The sequence below is a fragment of the Rana temporaria genome, chromosome 4, assembly GCF_905171775.1.
Source record: "Rana temporaria chromosome 4, aRanTem1.1, whole genome shotgun sequence".
Taxonomy (NCBI): domain Eukaryota; kingdom Metazoa; phylum Chordata; class Amphibia; order Anura; family Ranidae; genus Rana; species Rana temporaria.
In genome coordinates this window covers 23,813,114-23,831,684 of record NC_053492.1, presented here as the reverse complement: position 1 = coordinate 23,831,684, position 18,571 = coordinate 23,813,114, and the positions used below count along the sequence as shown (strand labels likewise).

General features: G+C 45.2%; 1 protein-coding gene across 1 annotated transcript in view; it reads left to right on the top strand.

The window, feature by feature from the left end:
• The window catches only part of ELP3 (elongator acetyltransferase complex subunit 3), a 210,073-nt gene that overhangs the window by 132,146 nt on the left and 59,356 nt on the right, over nucleotides 1–18,571 (top strand). The window contains exon 10 of the mRNA XM_040348125.1: nucleotides 13,719–13,912. Coding sequence (XP_040204059.1) covers nucleotides 13,719–13,912 — 194 coding nt within the window. The remainder of the gene's footprint in view (nucleotides 1–13,718; nucleotides 13,913–18,571) is intronic.

Below are 18,571 nucleotides of genomic sequence, written 5' to 3'. Positions count from 1 at the left end.
TGGGGACAGGGGGTTGAAGACTGTCAACCAGGGGATAGACACCCCACCGTTGGAACCACTTGTGGGGACAGAGGGTTTTAGACTTTCAACCAAGGGATGCACACATAACCGTGGGGACAGAGATTTGGAAACTTTTAACCAGGGTATAAACATATTGTTGTTGGAGACTTTCTACAAGGGAATAGACGCATCGCTGTTCAACAAGGGGAGGGACACATCACCGTTGGAGCTACTTGTGGGGACAGGCAGTTGGAAACTTTCAACTAGAGGATAGACACATCGCTGTTGGAGCCACCATTGGAAACGGAGGATTGGAGACGTTCAACCAGGGGATAGACAGATTGCCATTGGAGACTTTCCAAGAAATAGAAAGATTGTTGTTGGAGACTGTCTACCAGGGGATAGACACATCGCTGTTGGGTGACAGAGGGTTGTTGGTTTTCATTAAGCGGATGGACACATAACCGTTGGAGCCACTTGTAGGGACAGGCGGTTGGAAACTTTCACCCATGGTATAGACACATCACTGGCGGAGCCTATATTGGAAACGGAGGATTGGAGACTTTCAACCAGGGGATAGACAGATTGCCATTGGAGACTTTCCATGGTATTTGAGTAGGGGACACCGGTTTCCTGTTCATCAGTCTTGACAGTCTTGACTGTCTTGACTTCAGAGGACCTACAACTGGCAGATCACAGGGGAAAAGAAGGTTCTGGGACCAGTCCTGCAGCATGGAGGAGCCTGTGGGACTGGAGGATCAAGTGTGTATGCTCTTCCATGTCCCCTAGACAAAGAGTAGCTTTTAACCCTTGAAGTGTAGTCTTTAAATTCCCCTGAAGTTCAACTTTAACTCAGGATTTATTTTTCTAAGAGAAATTCACATAAGTAAAGGCCCCGTTTACGTAATTAATTCTATAGTCACGTGACAGGCAAGGTCCTAGGACTTCTCTCCAGTGTCGGAAGGTCTGGTACACAATGTCCATGTCACCTTGTTGTGACTTAGACCCTGTCAATAGGCTGCTACAACTGACCATCTCAGGATTCAGTAGCACCTAGGAGGGGCATCATACGAGGGACAGGCATAAAATTGACCATGGAAGGGAGGGAATGGCCACTTTGGACCATTGGCCTCCTCTACTGGAGACAGTTTAGCTAGGTGTAGGACACCATCTCAAAGTATATCTCAAACTGGTTGAGAAACCCTCTGCATTGAACTGGATCACCCCCGCTGGGGAAGTGGAGTGAAACCAGACATACCTCTTATAGAGAGAATACTCAAGACGGGTACCAGCACAGAGACTGGTGCAGCAGCAGGGGACAGCCTGCAAAACAGGTTGTAACGGAGCAGCCACAGTGGGTGATTCCAGGTGAGCCGTGCGACTCAGGAGCGTTTTTAATGCCATGGCAAACTGATCCATGCAGTGATCCTGGTCATCCAATCTGTAAAAAAGTATTACCAACAAGTGGATTGACTGCATCTTCTGAATTCATGGCCTTCGCCTACTGTCAGAAATCCTGAATCAGACCGAGACAGAAGTACAGTTAAATCACACTTGTTTAAAAACAATAATAAAAAGATAGTAAAAACAATAATAAAAAGATAGTCAAAACATAGCCAGAGTTCAGTAACCGTATCGAATACTCGAACAAGCCAAACGTCAAGGAGCCAGTGATGGAAGGTAGTAGAACACCAGGATCAAGAGCCAGAAGGGATGTCAGCCAAGCAAAGTCTTCAACAGGAATGCAGGAGATAGTCTCTGTAATGTTTGACCAAGACGAAGGCAGAGAGCAACTGAGCTGGAGGGCTTAAGTAGGCAGGACTGACGAGCCGCATCATCAACAGGTGAGTAGCTGTGGAGACATGGGAGGATTAGTGGAAAATTAACCCTCCCTTTTTTGGGGGGGGGGGTATTTTATCATGGAGTTATTAACCTCGCCCCCTTTCTTCCCGTAAACTGATCCAGACCAGGCAGACACATGACTCTGTTTTGTTTTATTACAGTTTGGCTGATTTGGCATCAATGAGCCAGTTGGCGTTCCGGTCATTTTAGCTGTCACAACGCTACCTCCCCGTAATTCCAGCGAGTCGGCTGCCCCTACAGAGTCTGGCCTTTGCCACTTTAAATGGCCTTTAAATATAGAGTGCTGGTGGTGCCAGAGATAAGATAATTAAAGTAATAGGTTTCATGAATCATGGCTTCACTCAGACAGGATTAATGGCTCTCCTGGTGGACCTGACACCTCATTCTCCTCAACCAGATAAAACTCTGACTCTGTGGTGTCACACAAAAAGAGGGATGAGGTGACACCTGTACCGTGACGGGCAGGAGGGGGAAGACGCTCATTAATCACCTCTTCTGCGAGACCTCGGACTGCTACACAAGAGGCGGGAGTCAATAGAAGGATGTTGTTTAGAAGAGGAGCTTCCAGACTGAAGAATCTTCTTGTTTTAATCTGATATCCCGTTACCTCCCAGCAAAGCCAACCATGTCCATTATCCAGTCTGATGTGACCTTGGCTCACTTATTGCATTGTGCTTTTCAGTGCTGTAAATTCACCTATAGAATCCACGCTAAGTGTTCTATAAAGGAATTTATCAGCTGCTTTCAGTGCAAAACTATTAACTTTTCACTTAGGCTTAATGTCCACGGGACATTTTAACCACTTGCCGCCCGCCCTATTACAAAAAGATGGCGGCAAAGTGTTTTCAATATCCTTACCCGACGTCATATGACGTCTTCAGGATATTGAGGGGAACCCCCGTACGCCGAAAAATCCAAACCAGACCCGTATCCGAGCACGCAGCCCGGCCGGTCGAAAGGGGGTGGGGACGAGCGAGCGCCTCCCCCCTGCATGCCCTCAACATGGGGAGGTAGGTGCTTGCCCCCCCCGCCCCAAAGCACCCTGTCCCCATGTTGATGAGGACAGGGCCTCTTCCCGACAACCCTGGCCGTTGGTTGTTGGGGTCTGCGGGCGGGGAGCTTATCGGAATCCGGGAGATCCCTTTAATAAGGGGGCCCCCAGATCCCGGCCCCCCACTCTAGGTGAATGAGTATGGGGTACATCGTACCCCTACCCGTTCACCTGGCGGGAAAAAAAAAACACTACACAGGGTTTTTAAAGTAATTTATTAGTCGGCCCTGGGGGGCGTTCTGCCGGGGGCCCCGCTTTCTTCTTTTAAGCTCTTTTACGAGCGGGGGCCCCGGGCTTCTTCTGCGTCTTCTCTGATGTCTTCTACAGGGGTTACCGGGTGATATCCGCCCCCTTATGTCATCACCACCCGGAGCATGATGGGACTGAGACGTCATAAAAGGCCTATATAAATCAGTGCGAGCCGCGCACCCGGGATTGCAGCGGGAGGAAGCGACGTGTCAACTTCGAAGAAGAGCAGAAGAAGGCAGAAGGCGACAGAAGCCCGGGTCCCCCCCTCTTAAAAGAGATAAAGAAGAGAGCGGGGGCCCCTGGCGGAAGAGAACCAGACGGTGGTGAAGACCTGGACCCCCCGGCAGAAGGCGACTGAAGCCCGGGTCCCCCCCGCTCGTAAAAGAGCTAAAGAAGAGAGCGGGGGCCCCCCGGCAGAAGAGAACCAGACGACGGTGAAGACCAAGACCCCCCCCCACAGAAGACATCAGAGAAGACGCAGAAGAAGCCTGGGGCCCCTGCTCATAAAAGAAGAAAGCGGGGGCCCCGCCAGAACGTCCCCCGGAGCTGACTACTAATAAATTACTTTAAAAACCCTGTGGGTTTTTTTTTTGCCACGATTTTTACTGCGTTTTTGCTGCATTTTTGTACAGTTCAAAGGGTCCACAATGTAAATGGCAGAAAAACGCCAAACTCTGCCCAAATTGCGCTACAAAGAAGCTCCAAAACTTTTTTGAGCTTCAGGCATTTGGCATCAGACTATATGGAGTGGAGATGTGAACCATCTCCATAGAGAATAATTAATTTTTCTCTCCTCCAGTTTTTGGAGCTTCAGGCTTCAAGCTACAAAAAAAAAAAACCGCTGAGGTGTGAATGGGGCCTAGGTGCAGATTTAGGATCGTACCTAAAAAAAATTGAACGTGACTTCCGTATGTATTACAGTGGGGAAAATAATTATTTGATCCCCTGCAGGTTTTGTAAGTTTGCCCACTTACAAAGAAATTAAGGCTCTATAATTAGACTAGGGCCACTGGGGCTCGCTGGAAACTAGGGCTCGCTGGAGACTAGGGCCACTGGGGGCTCGCTGGAGACTTGGGGCGACTGGGGGCTCGCTGAAGACTTGGGGAGACTCGGGGCTCGCTGGAGACTCGGGACCACTGCAGACTTGGCAGCGCTGGGTGTACCTGCAGACTTGGCAGCGCTGGGTGTACCTGCAGACTTGGGAGCTCTAGGGGTTAGTGTAGACAGAAAGTTGATGGGAAACACAGGCCCCCTAGGGCTCATTGAAAGAACTATGGTAATTTGAGACACCGGCCTGCTGGGGGGTAACTGGAGACACAGGAGTGCTGGGGGGGAGCTAACTGGTGACACAGGGGTACGGGGTAACTGGAGACTCAGGAGCACTTGGAGACATAAAGAATAACTGAAGACTTGGGTGCGCTGGCGATCCCTGGAGACTTGGGTGCGCTGGCGATCCCTGGAGACGCGGGAGCGTTGGGGATCCCTGGAGACTATCACGGGAGGTGTCATGTTGGGTATTTATTTACTCAACGCAACCACATCTTTTATATTCTACCAAAAAATAAAAATAAATGGGTGTTATATTGTGTTTGTGTGCGCAAATTATTGTTTTGGCCTGTTTTTTTTTTTTCTGAAAATTTGTGTTTGATAAATGGCTGTGCCAGTATCATGTGACCTAAAAAATAGCATTTGCCATTTTATTCTCTAGGCTAGGGTCTTTGCTTTCAGAAAATATATTGTGGATTTTAAAGTGTGAAAAAGTAAAATTGGTAAAAATTTAAGTAATTGCCCAGGACAGCAAGTTGTTAATTACAACATGGGTTGTGTAGCAATTGTATAGGATAATTAATTAATTAATAACTAATAATTTAACAGAAAATACATTTTATTTCCTTTTTTTTTTTTTTTTTTTTTTTTATATATATATATATATATATATATGAAAGTGGAGTTGCCCTTTAACATCCACTTTAACCTTGTATTCTTAAGTGTATTTTTTTCGCATTTAGTTTTTAGCGCCGACACTTCACTGATTCCTTTAATAGGCAATCAATGCGTTTGCCAGATAAAAAAAAAGAAAAAAAACAAATGCACCTAATCTAAGTGTATAGAAGGGAGACACATTTTTTCCGAGAAATAAATTACGACGACTTCAGCAGCTTGTCCGGCGGTGCTCGCTGTCCTCCCACACTCTGCGCTTCTGAAATGATTTCCGTAAAAAAATTAAATGAGAAGGCAGCAAACTCCTGTAAGGTTTATTGCTGACTGGTCGAGGAACGGAGACGAAAGAAGGCTGACAACCGTCGCCACGATCGGGAGAGGACTGACCGCCGCTCCCGCAGTATTACCCATCTGAGACGGTCCATCATTTTTATAAATTGAGCTGTCAGTGGAGAGTAAGACGGACGCCCCAATGGGACTTGTTTTCTCCATGTTTCTGACAAGACTTTATATTTCCGTTACATATAATAATTTCTTTAAATGATCCGGTGCTTTGCCTATATATATATATATATATATATATATATATATATATATATATATATATATATATATATATATATATATATATATATATATATATATATATATATATATATATATATAGTAAAGCGCTCTGCAAACTGTTGGCGCTATATAAATCCCATAATATTATTATAATAAAAAAAAAATATATATATACACCCTGTTTCAAATTATTATGCAAATTCTATTTCAGAGTCACAAAGTGAAAAACAAAATATTTAGGGCCAGATCCTCAAACGAATTACGCCGGCATATCTATGGATACGCCGCGTAATTTCAAAGTTCCCCTGTCGTATCGCTGTTTTGTATCCACAAAACAAGATACGATGGATTCTGGGCTCGATCCGACAGGCGTACGTCTTAGTACGCCGTCAGATCATAGATGCATATTTACGATGGCCGCTAGGTGGCGTTTCCGTTGAATTCCGCATTGAGTATGCAAATTGGCTAGATACGGTGATCCACGCACGTACGTCCGGCCGGCGCATTTTTTACGTCGTTTGCGTTCGGCTTTTTCCGGCGTATAGTTACCCCTGCTATGAGGCGTATCCTATGTTAAGTATGGCCGTCGTTCCCGCGTCGAATTTTGAAAATGTTACGTCGTTTGCGTAAGTCGTTCACGAATAGTGCTTTGCGTAGAATGACGTCACCGTCGTAAGCATTGGCTTGTTCCGGTTTAATTTCGAGCATGCGCACTGGGATACCCCCACGGACGGCGCATGCGCCGTTAAAAAAAAAAAACAGCATTTACGTTGGGTCACGACGTATTAACATAAAACACGCCCCTATCACATACATTTGAATTGCGCGCCCTTACGCCGCTTAAGTTACACTATGCCGCCGTAACTTACGGCGCAAAATTTTTGAGGATGCAAAAAAAAACTAAGTTACGGCGGCGTAGTGTATCTGAGATACACTACGCCGGACGGAGAGAAGCGCTGCGCTTCGTGGATCTGGCCCTTAATGTTTAACTCATGGATGGCATTGTGTCTCAGGGCTCTTTTGATCACTGAAAACAATCTCTGACACCTGTGATAATTTGATTGCCGGGTGAGCCCAATTAAAGGGAAAACTACCAAAGGAGGGAGTTCCACATTATTAAGCAGAGCACCATTTTCAAGCAATATGGGGAAGAAAAAGGATCTCTCTGCTGCCGAAAAGAGTGAAATAGTTCAATGCCTTGGACGAGGTATGAAAACATTAAATATTTCACGAAAATCTAAGTGTGATCATCGCATTTTTGAGAGATTTGTGGCTGATTCAGAGCACAGGCGGGTTTCGTGCAGATAAAGGCACATTGAGGAAGATTTCTGCCAGATCCATGCATCGGATCAAGAGAGCAGCTTCTAAAACACCATTACATAGCAGCAAACAGATATTTGAAGCTGCTGGTGTTTCTGGAGTCCCACGGACATCAAGGTGTAGAGTCCTCCAGAGTCTTGCAACTGTGCATAAACCTTCCATTCGGCCACCACTAACCAATGCTCACAAGCAGAAATGGCTGCATTGGGCAGAAAAATACATAAAGACTAATTTTATAACAGTCCTGTTCACTGATGAGTGCTGTGCAACCCTGGATGGTCCATATGGATGAAGTAGTGGATGGTTGGTGGACGGCCACCCTGTTCCAACAAGGCTGCGCCTTCAGCAAGGCGGTGGTGGAGTCATGTTTTGGGCCGGAATCATGGGAAGAGTGCTGGTCGGCCCCTTTAGGGTCCCCAAAGGTGTAAAGATGACCTCTGCAAAGTATGTGGAGTTCCTGACTGACCACTTCCTTCCCTGGTACAGAAGGAAGAACTATGCTTTCCGTAATAAAATCATCTTCATGCATGACAATGCACCATCTCATGCTGATGGAATTCCTCTGCATCAATGGCTGCTATGGGGATAAAAGCATCATCCTCCCCTGACCTCAATCCTATTGAGAACCTTTGGAGCATCCTCAAGCAAAAGATCTATGAGGGTGGGAGGCAGTTTACATCCAAACAGCAGGTCTGGGAGGCGATTCTGACATCTTGCAAACAAATTCAAGCAGAAACTGTCCAAAAACTCACAAGTTCAATGGATGCAAGACTTGTGAAGCTGCTATCACATAAGGGGTCCTATGTTAAAATGTAACGTGACCTGTTAATATGTTTAAAAAGTTAAAATGTTTAAAAAGTTTGATTGAAATAGCTTTTGATTTCAGTAAATATGCTGCAAACACAACAAATGACAATTTTCAGTTCTTAACCACTTAAGCCCCGGACCTTTAGGCAGCTAAATGCCCAGGCCAGGTTTTGCGATTTGGCACTGCGTCGCTTTAACAGACAATTGCGCGGTCGTGCGACGTGGCTCCCAAACAAAATTGGTGTCCTTTTTTCCCCACAAATAGAGCTTTCTTTTGGTGGTATTTGATCACCTCTGCGTTTTTTTTTTTTTTTTTTTTTTTTTTTGCGCTATAAACAAAAATAGAGCGACAATTTTGAAAAAAAATGCAATATTTTTTACTTTTTGCTGTAATAAATATCCCCCAAAAACACATATACATTTTTTTTTCCCTCAGTTTAGGCCGATACGTATTCTTCTACCTATTTTTGGTAAAAAAAAATCGCAATAGGCGTTTATCGATTGGTTTGCGCAAAATGTATAGCGTTTACAAAAATAGGGGATAGTTTTATTGCATTTTTATTAATAATTTTTTTTTTTTACTACTAATGGCGGCGATCAGCAATTTTTTTCGTGACTGCGACATTATGGCGGACACTTCGGACAATTTTGACACATTTTTGGGACCATTGTCATTTTCACAGCCAAAAATGCATTTAAATTGCATTGTTTATTGTGAAAATGACAGTTGCAGTTTGGGAGTTAACCACAGGGGGCGCTGTAGGAGTTAGGGTTCACCTAGTGTGTGTTTATAACTGTAGGGGGGTGTGGCTGTAGGTGTGACGTCATCGATCGAGTCTCCCTAATAAAAGGGATCACTCGATCGATGCAGCCGCCACAGTGAAGCACGGGGGAAGCTGTGTTTACATACGGCTCTCCCCGTTCTTCAGCTCCGGGGAGCGATCGCGACGGAGCGGCTATAAACTAATAGCCGCGCCGTCGTCCCAGATCGCTCCCCGCGGGAATCCGACCGCCGCATGTAGTCCCGATCGGACCCCCCACCCGCTAGAAGGCAAGGACGTACATGTACGCCCATTTGCCTGTACGTGCCATTCTGTGGACGTACATATACATGCGGCGGTCGGGAAGTGGTTAACAACATAGAAAGTGTTTTGAAACTTGCGATGCGTAATAATTTGGAACAGTGCGTTGTAAGTTTTTTTTTTTTCATTTTGAAAAAAAAACTTAGAAGGTTTGTTCAATAAAATTTGAATTGTACTCTTAATAGTTGATAACATGAGAATTATGCTGACTGTTGTTTACATCAATTATTTAGGTAAATGAGAAAAATATCATTGGCATAATTTGGAACAGGGTGTGTGTGTATATACAGTGCCTTGCGAAAGTATTCGGCCCCCTTGAACTTTGCGACCTTTTGCCACATTTTAGGCTTCAAACATAAAGATATAAAACTGTAATTTCTTTTGAAGAACCAACAACAAGTGGGACACAATCATGAAGTGGAACGAAATTTATTTGATATTGAAAGTGAAAAATTGGGCGTGCAAAATTATACAGCCCCTTTACTTTGAGTGCACCAAACTCTCTCCAGAAGTTCAGTAAGGATCTCTGAATGATCCAATGTTGACTTAAATGACTAATGATGATAAATAGAATCCACCTGTGTGTAATCAAGTCTCCGTATAAATGCACCTGCACTGTGATAGTCTCAGAGGTCCGTTTAAAGCGCAGAGAGCATCATGAAGAACAAGGAACACACCAGGCAGGTCCGAGATACTGTTGCGGAGAAGTTTAAAGCCGGATTTGGATACAAAAAGATTTCCCAAGCTTTAAACATCCCAAGGAGCACTGTGCAAGCGATAATATTGAAATGGAAGGAGCATCACTGTAAATCTACGAAGACCTGGCCGTCCCTCTAAACTTTCAGCTCATACAAGGAGAAGACTGATCAGAGATGTAGCCAAGAGGCCCATGATCACTCTGGATGAACTGCAGAGATCTACAGCTGAGGTGGGAGGCTCTGTCCATAGGACAACAATCAGTCGTATACTGCACAAATCTGGCCTTTATGGAAGAGTGGCAAGAAGAAAGCCATTTCTTAAAGATATCCATAAAAAGTGTTGTTTAAAGTTTGCCACAAGCCACCTGGGAGACACACCAAACATGTGGAAGAAGGTGCTCTGGTCAGATGAAACCAAAATCGAACTTTTTGGCAACAATGCAAAACATTATGTTTGGCGTAAAAGCAACACAGCTCATCACCCTGAACACACCATCCCCACTGTGAAACATGGTGGTGGCAGCATCATGGTTTGGGCCTGCTTTTCTTCAGCAGGTACAGGGAAGATGGTTAAAATTGATGGGAAGATGGATGGAGCCAAATACAGGACCATTCTGGAAGAAAACCTGATGGAGTCTGCAAAAGACCTGAGACTGGGATGGAGATTTGTCTTCCCAACAAGACAATGATCCAAAACATAAAGCAAAATCTACAATGGAATGGTTCACAAATAAACATATCCAGGTGTTAGAATGGCCAAGTCAAAGTCCAGACCTGAATCCAATCGAGAATCTGTGGAAAGAACTGAAAACTGCTGTTTACAAACGCTCTCCATCCAACCTCACTGAGCTTGAGCGGTTTTGCAAGGAGGAATGGGCAAAAATTTCAGTCTCTCGATGTGCAAAACTGATAGAGACATACCCCAAGCGACTTACAGCTGTAATCGCAGCAAAAGGTGGCGCTACAAAGTATTAACTTAAGGGGGCTAAATAATTTTGCACGCCCAATTTTTCAGTTTTTTATTTGTTAAAAAAGTTTGTAATATGCAATAAATTTCGTTCCACTTCATGATTGTGTCCCACTTGTTGTTGATTCTTCAAAAAAAATTACAGTTTTATACCTTCATGTTTGAAGCCTGAAATGTGGCAAAAGGTCGCAAAGTTCACGGGGGCCGAATACTTTCGCACGGCACTGTACAAAACATTACAGTACATAGAGAAGCACAGAGACCTAGTGATGACATCACTGGATCTAATATAAGGTATGTAATAAAAATGGGAAGGTTTGATTTAATAATTACATTATGGGGGGGGGGGGGGGGGCAGGGGAAAGCAAAATAGAAGTGAAAAAACAAACAAACTCATCAATGACCATCATTCTCTGCTTTGATTTTTCTCCCTCCAGTTTTTGTCGGTCTTGTTGATGAAATTGCCAATTTCCATATTCACAGCGGTTTGGTTGTGATGCAGCAGCCTCTTTTTAGTATAATCCTGTCTGTATAGCGTCGTAAATGCGGGAACTAATCCCCCCCCCCCCCGGCCGCTCGCGCGCGGTTCTGTGATGTGACGGCGGTCTCCCGTGGGGGAAATGTAAACTTTGCCGTCTTCGCTCACTTCCAGTATAATTGATGTCTATGAAGCCAGGAAACTGACAGACACATTAACTGCCGGAGCCGCGGGATGATAAATCGCCCGTTTTATGATCCGGGGACATCGGTGGTGACATTATTGTGACGGCGGTTTGATCTGCGTTACGGATGTATACATGCATGCTTCTAAAAAAATCTCTGGACCAGTAAACGGGAAACAGTACACCCCCCACCCCTGTATAAAAAATGTCATCGGGGACACCCCATGTGGGGGGTCTTCATCTGCAGAGTAATTTTTTTTAATTATTGTTAAAAGTTGTTTATTGAAAAAGTAATATTTTAAATATTTTTTATGAATTTTTAATGTCTTAAATTATTATTTAACTTTTATTATTTTTACTGTTATTTATATATAAATAATACTAGTTATATATTACAATAACATGATATAATAATGAATATTCAATTATTACTGTTATGTATAAAATATATATATATATTAATATTTTTTTATTATAAAATTAAAATTTTATTGTAATATTCTCTCTCTCGACGTAACATAGAGAGGCAAGACCAGTATTCACAAAGCACTCGCACCGTAAGTTGCGGCGGCGTAGCGTAAATTGGCCGGTGTAAGCCCGCCTAATTCAAAGTAGCAAGGAAGTGGGCGTGATGTATTAAAATGAAGCGTGACCCCATGTAAATGAAGGGCCGAACGAACGGCGCATGCTCAGAATCACGTCGCATATACTCCCTAAGCTACGACGGCTCAATGCCTACGACGTGACCGTAACCTATGCCCAGCCCCATTCACGAACGACTTACGTAAACGGCGTAAAATACGACGGCTGTTCCGACGTCCATACCCTAACATGACTTACACCTGCTATTGTGTGGAATAACTTTTACGCCGGACGTACGCCTTACGTAAACGGCGTAGATTACTGAGACGGGCGCAAGTACGTTCGTGAATCGCCGTATCTCGCTCATTTATATATTCGACGCGTAAATCAATGGAAGCGCCCCTTGAGGCCAACGTAAATATGCGCCCAAGATACTATGGCGTAGGAGACTTACGTCGGTCGGATGGAGCCAAAATTTAGGCGTATCTTATTTCAAGAATCGGGCGCAGAGATACGACGGCGCATCCGTGCACTTGCACGGCGTATCAGAAGATACGTCGGCGTAAGTCTATATATTCTGTGTGTGTGTGTGTGTGTGTGTGTGAGATATATACACACACATAAAATCTCACAAAAGTAAGTACACCCCTCACAGTTTTGTAAATATATATATTTTTTTTAGAAATGACACTTTGCTACAATGTTGTGTAGTGAGTGTACAGCTTGTATAACAGTGTACATTTGCTGTCCCCTCAAAATAACTCAACACACAGCCATTAATGTCTAAACCGCTGGCAACAAATGTGAGTACACCCCCTAAGTAAAAATGTCCAAATTGGGCCCAATTAGCCATTTTCCCTCCCCGGTGTCATGTGACTCATTAGTGTTACAAGGTCTCAGGTGTGAATGGGCAGCAGGTGTGTTATATTTGGTGTTATCGCTCTCTCTCTCATGCTGGTCACTGGAAGTTCAACATGACAAAGAACTCTCTGAGGATCTGAAAAGGAGAATTGTTGCTCTACATAAAGATAGCCTAGGCCAGTGATGGCGAACCTTGGCACCCCAGATGTTTTGGAACTACATTTCCCATGATGCTCCACTATTTTACAGAGTGCATGAGGATCATGGGAAATGTAGTTCCAAAACATCTGGGGTGCCAAGGTTCGCCATCACTGGCCTAGGCTATATAAAAATATATAAATTGATTTGCATTTTATTGCGTAAAATAAGTATTTGACCTCTTCGCAAAACATGACTTAGTACTTGGTTGACAAACCCTTGTTGGCAATCACAGAGGCAGATGTTTCTTGTAGTTGGCTACCAGGTTTGCACTAAGGAGGGATCTTGTCCATCTCCTTTTTGCAGATCCTCTCCAAGTCATTAAGGCATGGGTCTTCAAACTATGGCCCTCCAGTAGTTCAGGAATTACAATTCCCATCATGCCTAGTCGTGTCTGTGAATGTCAGTGTGTTACAATGCCTCATGGGATGTGTAGTTCTACAACAGCTGGAGGGCCGTAGTTTCAGGATCCCTGCATTAAGGTTTCGGGCCGACGTTTGGTAACTCTGCTTTCTCCACATTTTTTCTATGGGATTAGGTCTGGAGACTGGCTAGGCCACTCCAGGACCTTAATGTGCTTCTTCTTGAGCGACTCCTTTTTTGCCTTGGCCGCGTGTTTTGGGTCATTGTCGTGCTGGAATAACCATCCACAACCCATTTTCAATGCCCTGGCTGAGAGGAGGTTCTCACCCAAGATTTGACGGCACATGACCCCGTCCATTGTCCCTTTGATGCAGTGAATTTTGTTGTGGCCCCTTAGCAGAAAAACACCCCCAAAGCGTAATGTTTCCACCTCCATGTTTGACGGTGGATTGGTGTTCATTCCGATATTTCATGGTGACCATCTCGTATCCTTTTTAATTTTCTCAGGAATTCTTCGAGAACCCAGCCTTCCGGCCAGATGGCATGAAGCTGTATCCGACTCTGGTCATCCGCGGCACTGGCCTGTATGAGCTGTGGAAAACCGGAAGATACCGCAGTTATTCTCCTAGTACATTGGTGGACTTGGTGGCCAGGATCTTGGCTCTCGTTCCACCGTGGACCCGAGTTTACAGAGTGCAGAGGTATTTTATGTCTCTTTATTTCCTTCTGTGGTCTGTGGGTCCTCCAAGTTCTTTGGTGTGTATGACAAATGGAAAAGGTGCCCCCTTTGAGTAGAATTGCAAAAAGTGAGCTGGCCCATTTTGGATTTCCGTTCATGTGGTGCCCCTGGATGGTGCTTGAATAAAGATAGTTCTGTTCTTTTGGAAAAAAATTGAGATGAAGGCATTGTTAGGGGGGATGTACTGTTATCTCTTTGACAAGAGATAGTAAATACTGGATTTGTTACACTACACTGTGTGTAGCATTCATAAATGAAAAATGTATATCTAAATGTATATCTAAATGTATATAAAAATGTATTTCTAAATGTATATAAAAATGTATATCTAACATGAAGTCTGTGTTAAGCTGTATAGTTTGGTCACTGACCCACCCTCCCACTTTACTGATCAGTTCCTCACTCTACTCTTTTTCTTCCTGTCATCAAGCTTCCTGCGTTAGACTAACAGCACTGTAGAGCCTTTTTGGTTACCACTGGTGGCCTTTCCTTTTCTGGTCTTTGCACTCTGAGCACAGGAAACTAATATTAGAGCCCATCAGAGTTCTGATTATACATGAGAACATCCCGACCCCCCCCCCCATCACATTAGAGTACCCCCGGATCTCGGAGTCCTCTCGTCTATCTCTAATCTAGGGCAAACTCCTATACAATTGAGTAATTATTTTTTTAAGTATTTTTTTATGTTTCCCACTTCCTCCTGCTTTTAGTATTCTTGGTGCTTCCTCTGGTGCACAAGCTCCGATAGTGGGGGTGAACACCCATAGCTCCTCAACTCCTGCTTCCAGCATTGTTGGTGCTTCCTCCAGCAGGCATGCACACAGGCTCCCAACAGTGAGAGCCAGCCCCTACAGTTCTCCCCTCCTGCTTCCAGCGTTGTCGGCACTTCCTCCGGCAAACGTGAGCAAAAGTTCTGACCAGTGAAGAGACCCTACAGCTCCTTTTCATCTGCTGTCAACATTGTTGGTGCTTCCTCTGGTGCACAATCTCCAACAGTGAGTTCCTTGTTTCTATATTGTTGGCTCTTCCTCAGGTGCACAATCTCCAACAGTGAGTTCCTTGTTTCTATATTGTTGGCTCTTCCTCAGGTGCACAATCTCCAACAGTGAGGGTCAACCCCTACAGTTCCTTGTTTCTATATTGTTGGCTCTTCCTCAGGTGCACAGGCTTTGACAGTTGAGGGGGAACCCTAACAGATCTTCCCCCTCATACTTTCAACATTGTCAGCTCTTCCTCTAGTGGACATACGCACAGTGAGAGTCAACCTCTACAGCTCCTCCCCACCTGCTTTTAGTATCGGCGCTCCCTAAGGCGTGCAAGCTCCAACGGTAAGGGCCAACCTTTTACAGTCCCCTCCCCCCCTTCCTTCTTTCAGAGTTGTTGGCGCTTCCTTGGGGGCACATGTGCATAGGCTCCAATGGTGAGGGCCAGTTCTGACAGCTCCTGCTTTCCGAAATGTTGATATTTCCTCCAAGATGCATGTGCACAAGATCCAACAAAGAGGACCAACCTCTTCTGTGTTTCCAGTATTCCTCCAGCACACGTGCTCCATCAGTGAGGGCCAACCCTTGCAGCTCCTCTCTTCCTACTTTCAGCATTGCTTTCTCCAGTGCACTAACTCCGATAGTAAGCTCCCCCGTCCTCCTGCTTTCAGCATTCTTGGTGCTTCCTCTGGTGCACAATCTCCAAGTTGATGAGCGGGGGGGGGGGGTTGGCGCCAATCACGGGACGGCGGGATTTATCACGGGACAGCGGGATTTAACGCGAATCGCGGTAATCGCAGGGGGGGTGCCGCGAAATCGCGGGACAACAGCACTGACCGCAGGATTTACCGCGATTCGCGGGACATTCCCGCGAAATCCGGAACGGTTGGGAGGTATGCACATGCACATGTGCTCCAACAGTGTGAGCAGCCCCTACAGCTCTTCCCTTCCTGTTTTCAGAATTGTCGGGGCTTCTTCTGGAACACAAGCCTCATCCGTGAGGGCCAACCCCTGCAGCTCCTTCCCTTTTGCTTGCAACACGTCCTTCAGCACACATGCTCTGAGAGTGGAGAGCTTCCACAGCTCCTTCCCTCTTGCATTCAACCTTGTCGTTGCTTCCTCTGGCGCACAAGCTCCAACAGTGAGGGCCAACCCCTGCAAGCTCCTTTCCTCCTGCTTTCAGTATTGTTGGTATCTCCTTGGGTGAACAAGCTTTGACAGTGGAGGGTCATCCCCTTCACGGCTTTTTCTCCTGACAGAATTGTCGGCGCTTCCTCCAAGGTATGTGTGCACAAGCTCCAACAGTGAGGGTCAACCCCTGCAGCTCTCCTCTGCTTGCTTTTATCATTCTTGGTGCTTCATCCTGTGCACAAGCCCTGCTAATAATGGCCAACCTCTGCAGCTCCTTCCCTCCTGCTGTCGGCATTGTCGGCACTCCCCCTAGCACGCATGCGTAAAGGCTCAGATGGTGGAGAGCCCCCTACAGGTCCTTCCCTCTTACTACCAATTATTGTAGGTGCATATCTCCCAAATTTTTGAGATGGGAATGAGGGACACCTATAAGCAAAAGTATGCATGCATAGGGCACCCCCTTGCTACACCCCCTTAACCACTTCCATACCAGGCACTTGCGCACCTTCCCGCCCAAGCCAATTTTCAGCTTTGAGCGCTGTCGCACTTTGAATGACAATTGCGCGGTCATGCTGCACTGTACCCAAACAAAATTGGCGTCCCTTTTTCCCCACAAATAGAGCTTTCTTTTGGTGGTATTTGATCACCTCTGCTATTTTTTATTTTTTTTGCGCAACAACTAAAAAAAGACTGAAAATTTTGAAAAAAATTAAGTTTTATTTTTTTCTGTTAATTTTTTTTTGTAGATAAGTAAGTTTTCTCTTTTCAATTGCGGGCACTGATGAGGTGGCACTGATGGACACCAATGAGGTAGTACTGATGGGAACCGATGAGGTGGCACTGATGGGCACTCATAGGCGGCACTGATGGGTACTCATAGGCAGGAATGATGGGCACTCATAGGTGGCACTCATGGGCACTCATAGGCAGCACAGATGGGCACTCATGGGCGGCAATTATAGGTGGCACTGATGGGCACTGTGGGGTGGCACTGATGGGCACTGGGGTGGCACTGATGGGCACTGTGGGGTGGCACTGATGGGCACTGTGGGGTGGCACTGATGGGCACTGTGGGGTGGCACTGATGGACACTGTGGGGTGGCACTGATGGATCCATGTTGCCAGTCAGTGCCCATTTGTGGGCACTGATTTGCATCTTTTTTTTTTTTTTTTTACTTTATTACTGACTTTTTTTTTTTTATTGCCCCTTATTTTTATTTATTTTTTTGACACTTCCCTGGTGGTCCAGGGTGGGCTTTCCTGGTGGTCCAGTGTGGGCATTCGAGGGGGGGCTGCGCTGATAAACAATCAGCGCGAACCCCCCCCCTGTCATGAGAGCCGCCGATCGGCTCTCCTGTACTCGCGTCTGTCAGCCGTGATTGGACACGGCTGATTATGTGGTAAAGAGCCTCCGCCGGAGGCTCTTTACCGAGATCGGAGATGCAGGGTGTCAGACACCCCGCATCACGTGGCGCGCGCCGGCATGAAATCCTGCAGGACGTTAATAGACGTCCAGTCAGGATTTCAGAACCACTTACCGGACGTCAATCTGCTATTGACCGGACGGGAAGTGGTTAAAGGATACTTGTACAAAAAAAACAAGATTGGTTAATCCCAGTGCTTTTTTTTTTTTACCACTACAATTACTTTTATATTGGCTTGATCACGTGACCCTAGGTAAAGAATTCAATTATTAAGGTTCTTAACAGGGATTTTGATAGCTTGACCCAGGAGATTGAGTAATATATGCAAGAACATTCAACCTGAAGAAAAAATAGCCTAACAACATTCAATTGTACTGGCATTCTCACACAACAAATGTACATTGCAGATTCACAGGATGAATAGCTCTGTAATTTTTGCAACCATATTTTCTTTTCCTAGAGGTCAGCTTTAATCCTTCGTCCTTGTGATGTTGGTTCTGTGCAAATGGGAGCAAAAAAAACCCTCATGTTATTTTTTTTTTTCTCCAGGTCCAGGCTATTCATAAGAATAGCATGAATCAGGAAAACCAGATGGGTGTTGATCATAAGTAATTTTTTCCCATGCTCACCAGCTCCATCTAGTGACCATAATGCAGTAATTCCCTGGTCCACTGTATTACGTGTGAGGGGTTGGCTCGGTAGCGGGGTGTGTGACCCCTTGGTTGGGTTCACCACACACTGAATTTATACAGACAGGCAGTCGAAGACGGTTGAAAACAACGTTTCTGGTTTATTCTTCCATCTTGCTGGAAAACAATTGCAAGCATCCAAACAGCATAAACAAAATCAAACATAAAAGAAATCCTAGCCACTCTGGGCGTCTACCTTCCACACAGGAACCTATCTATGGAGTCTAACACAGCCTACTGCTGGGTAGACCGTGCTGGTCATACAGCACAAAACAATAGTCTTTTGATCTTTATAACACAGGAAAAAGTCAATGGTCTCCTCACCTCATCAGGAGACTTTCTGGCACTGCTCTCCTACTCACACAGCCTTAGGAGTGATGCAGCTATTAGTGGT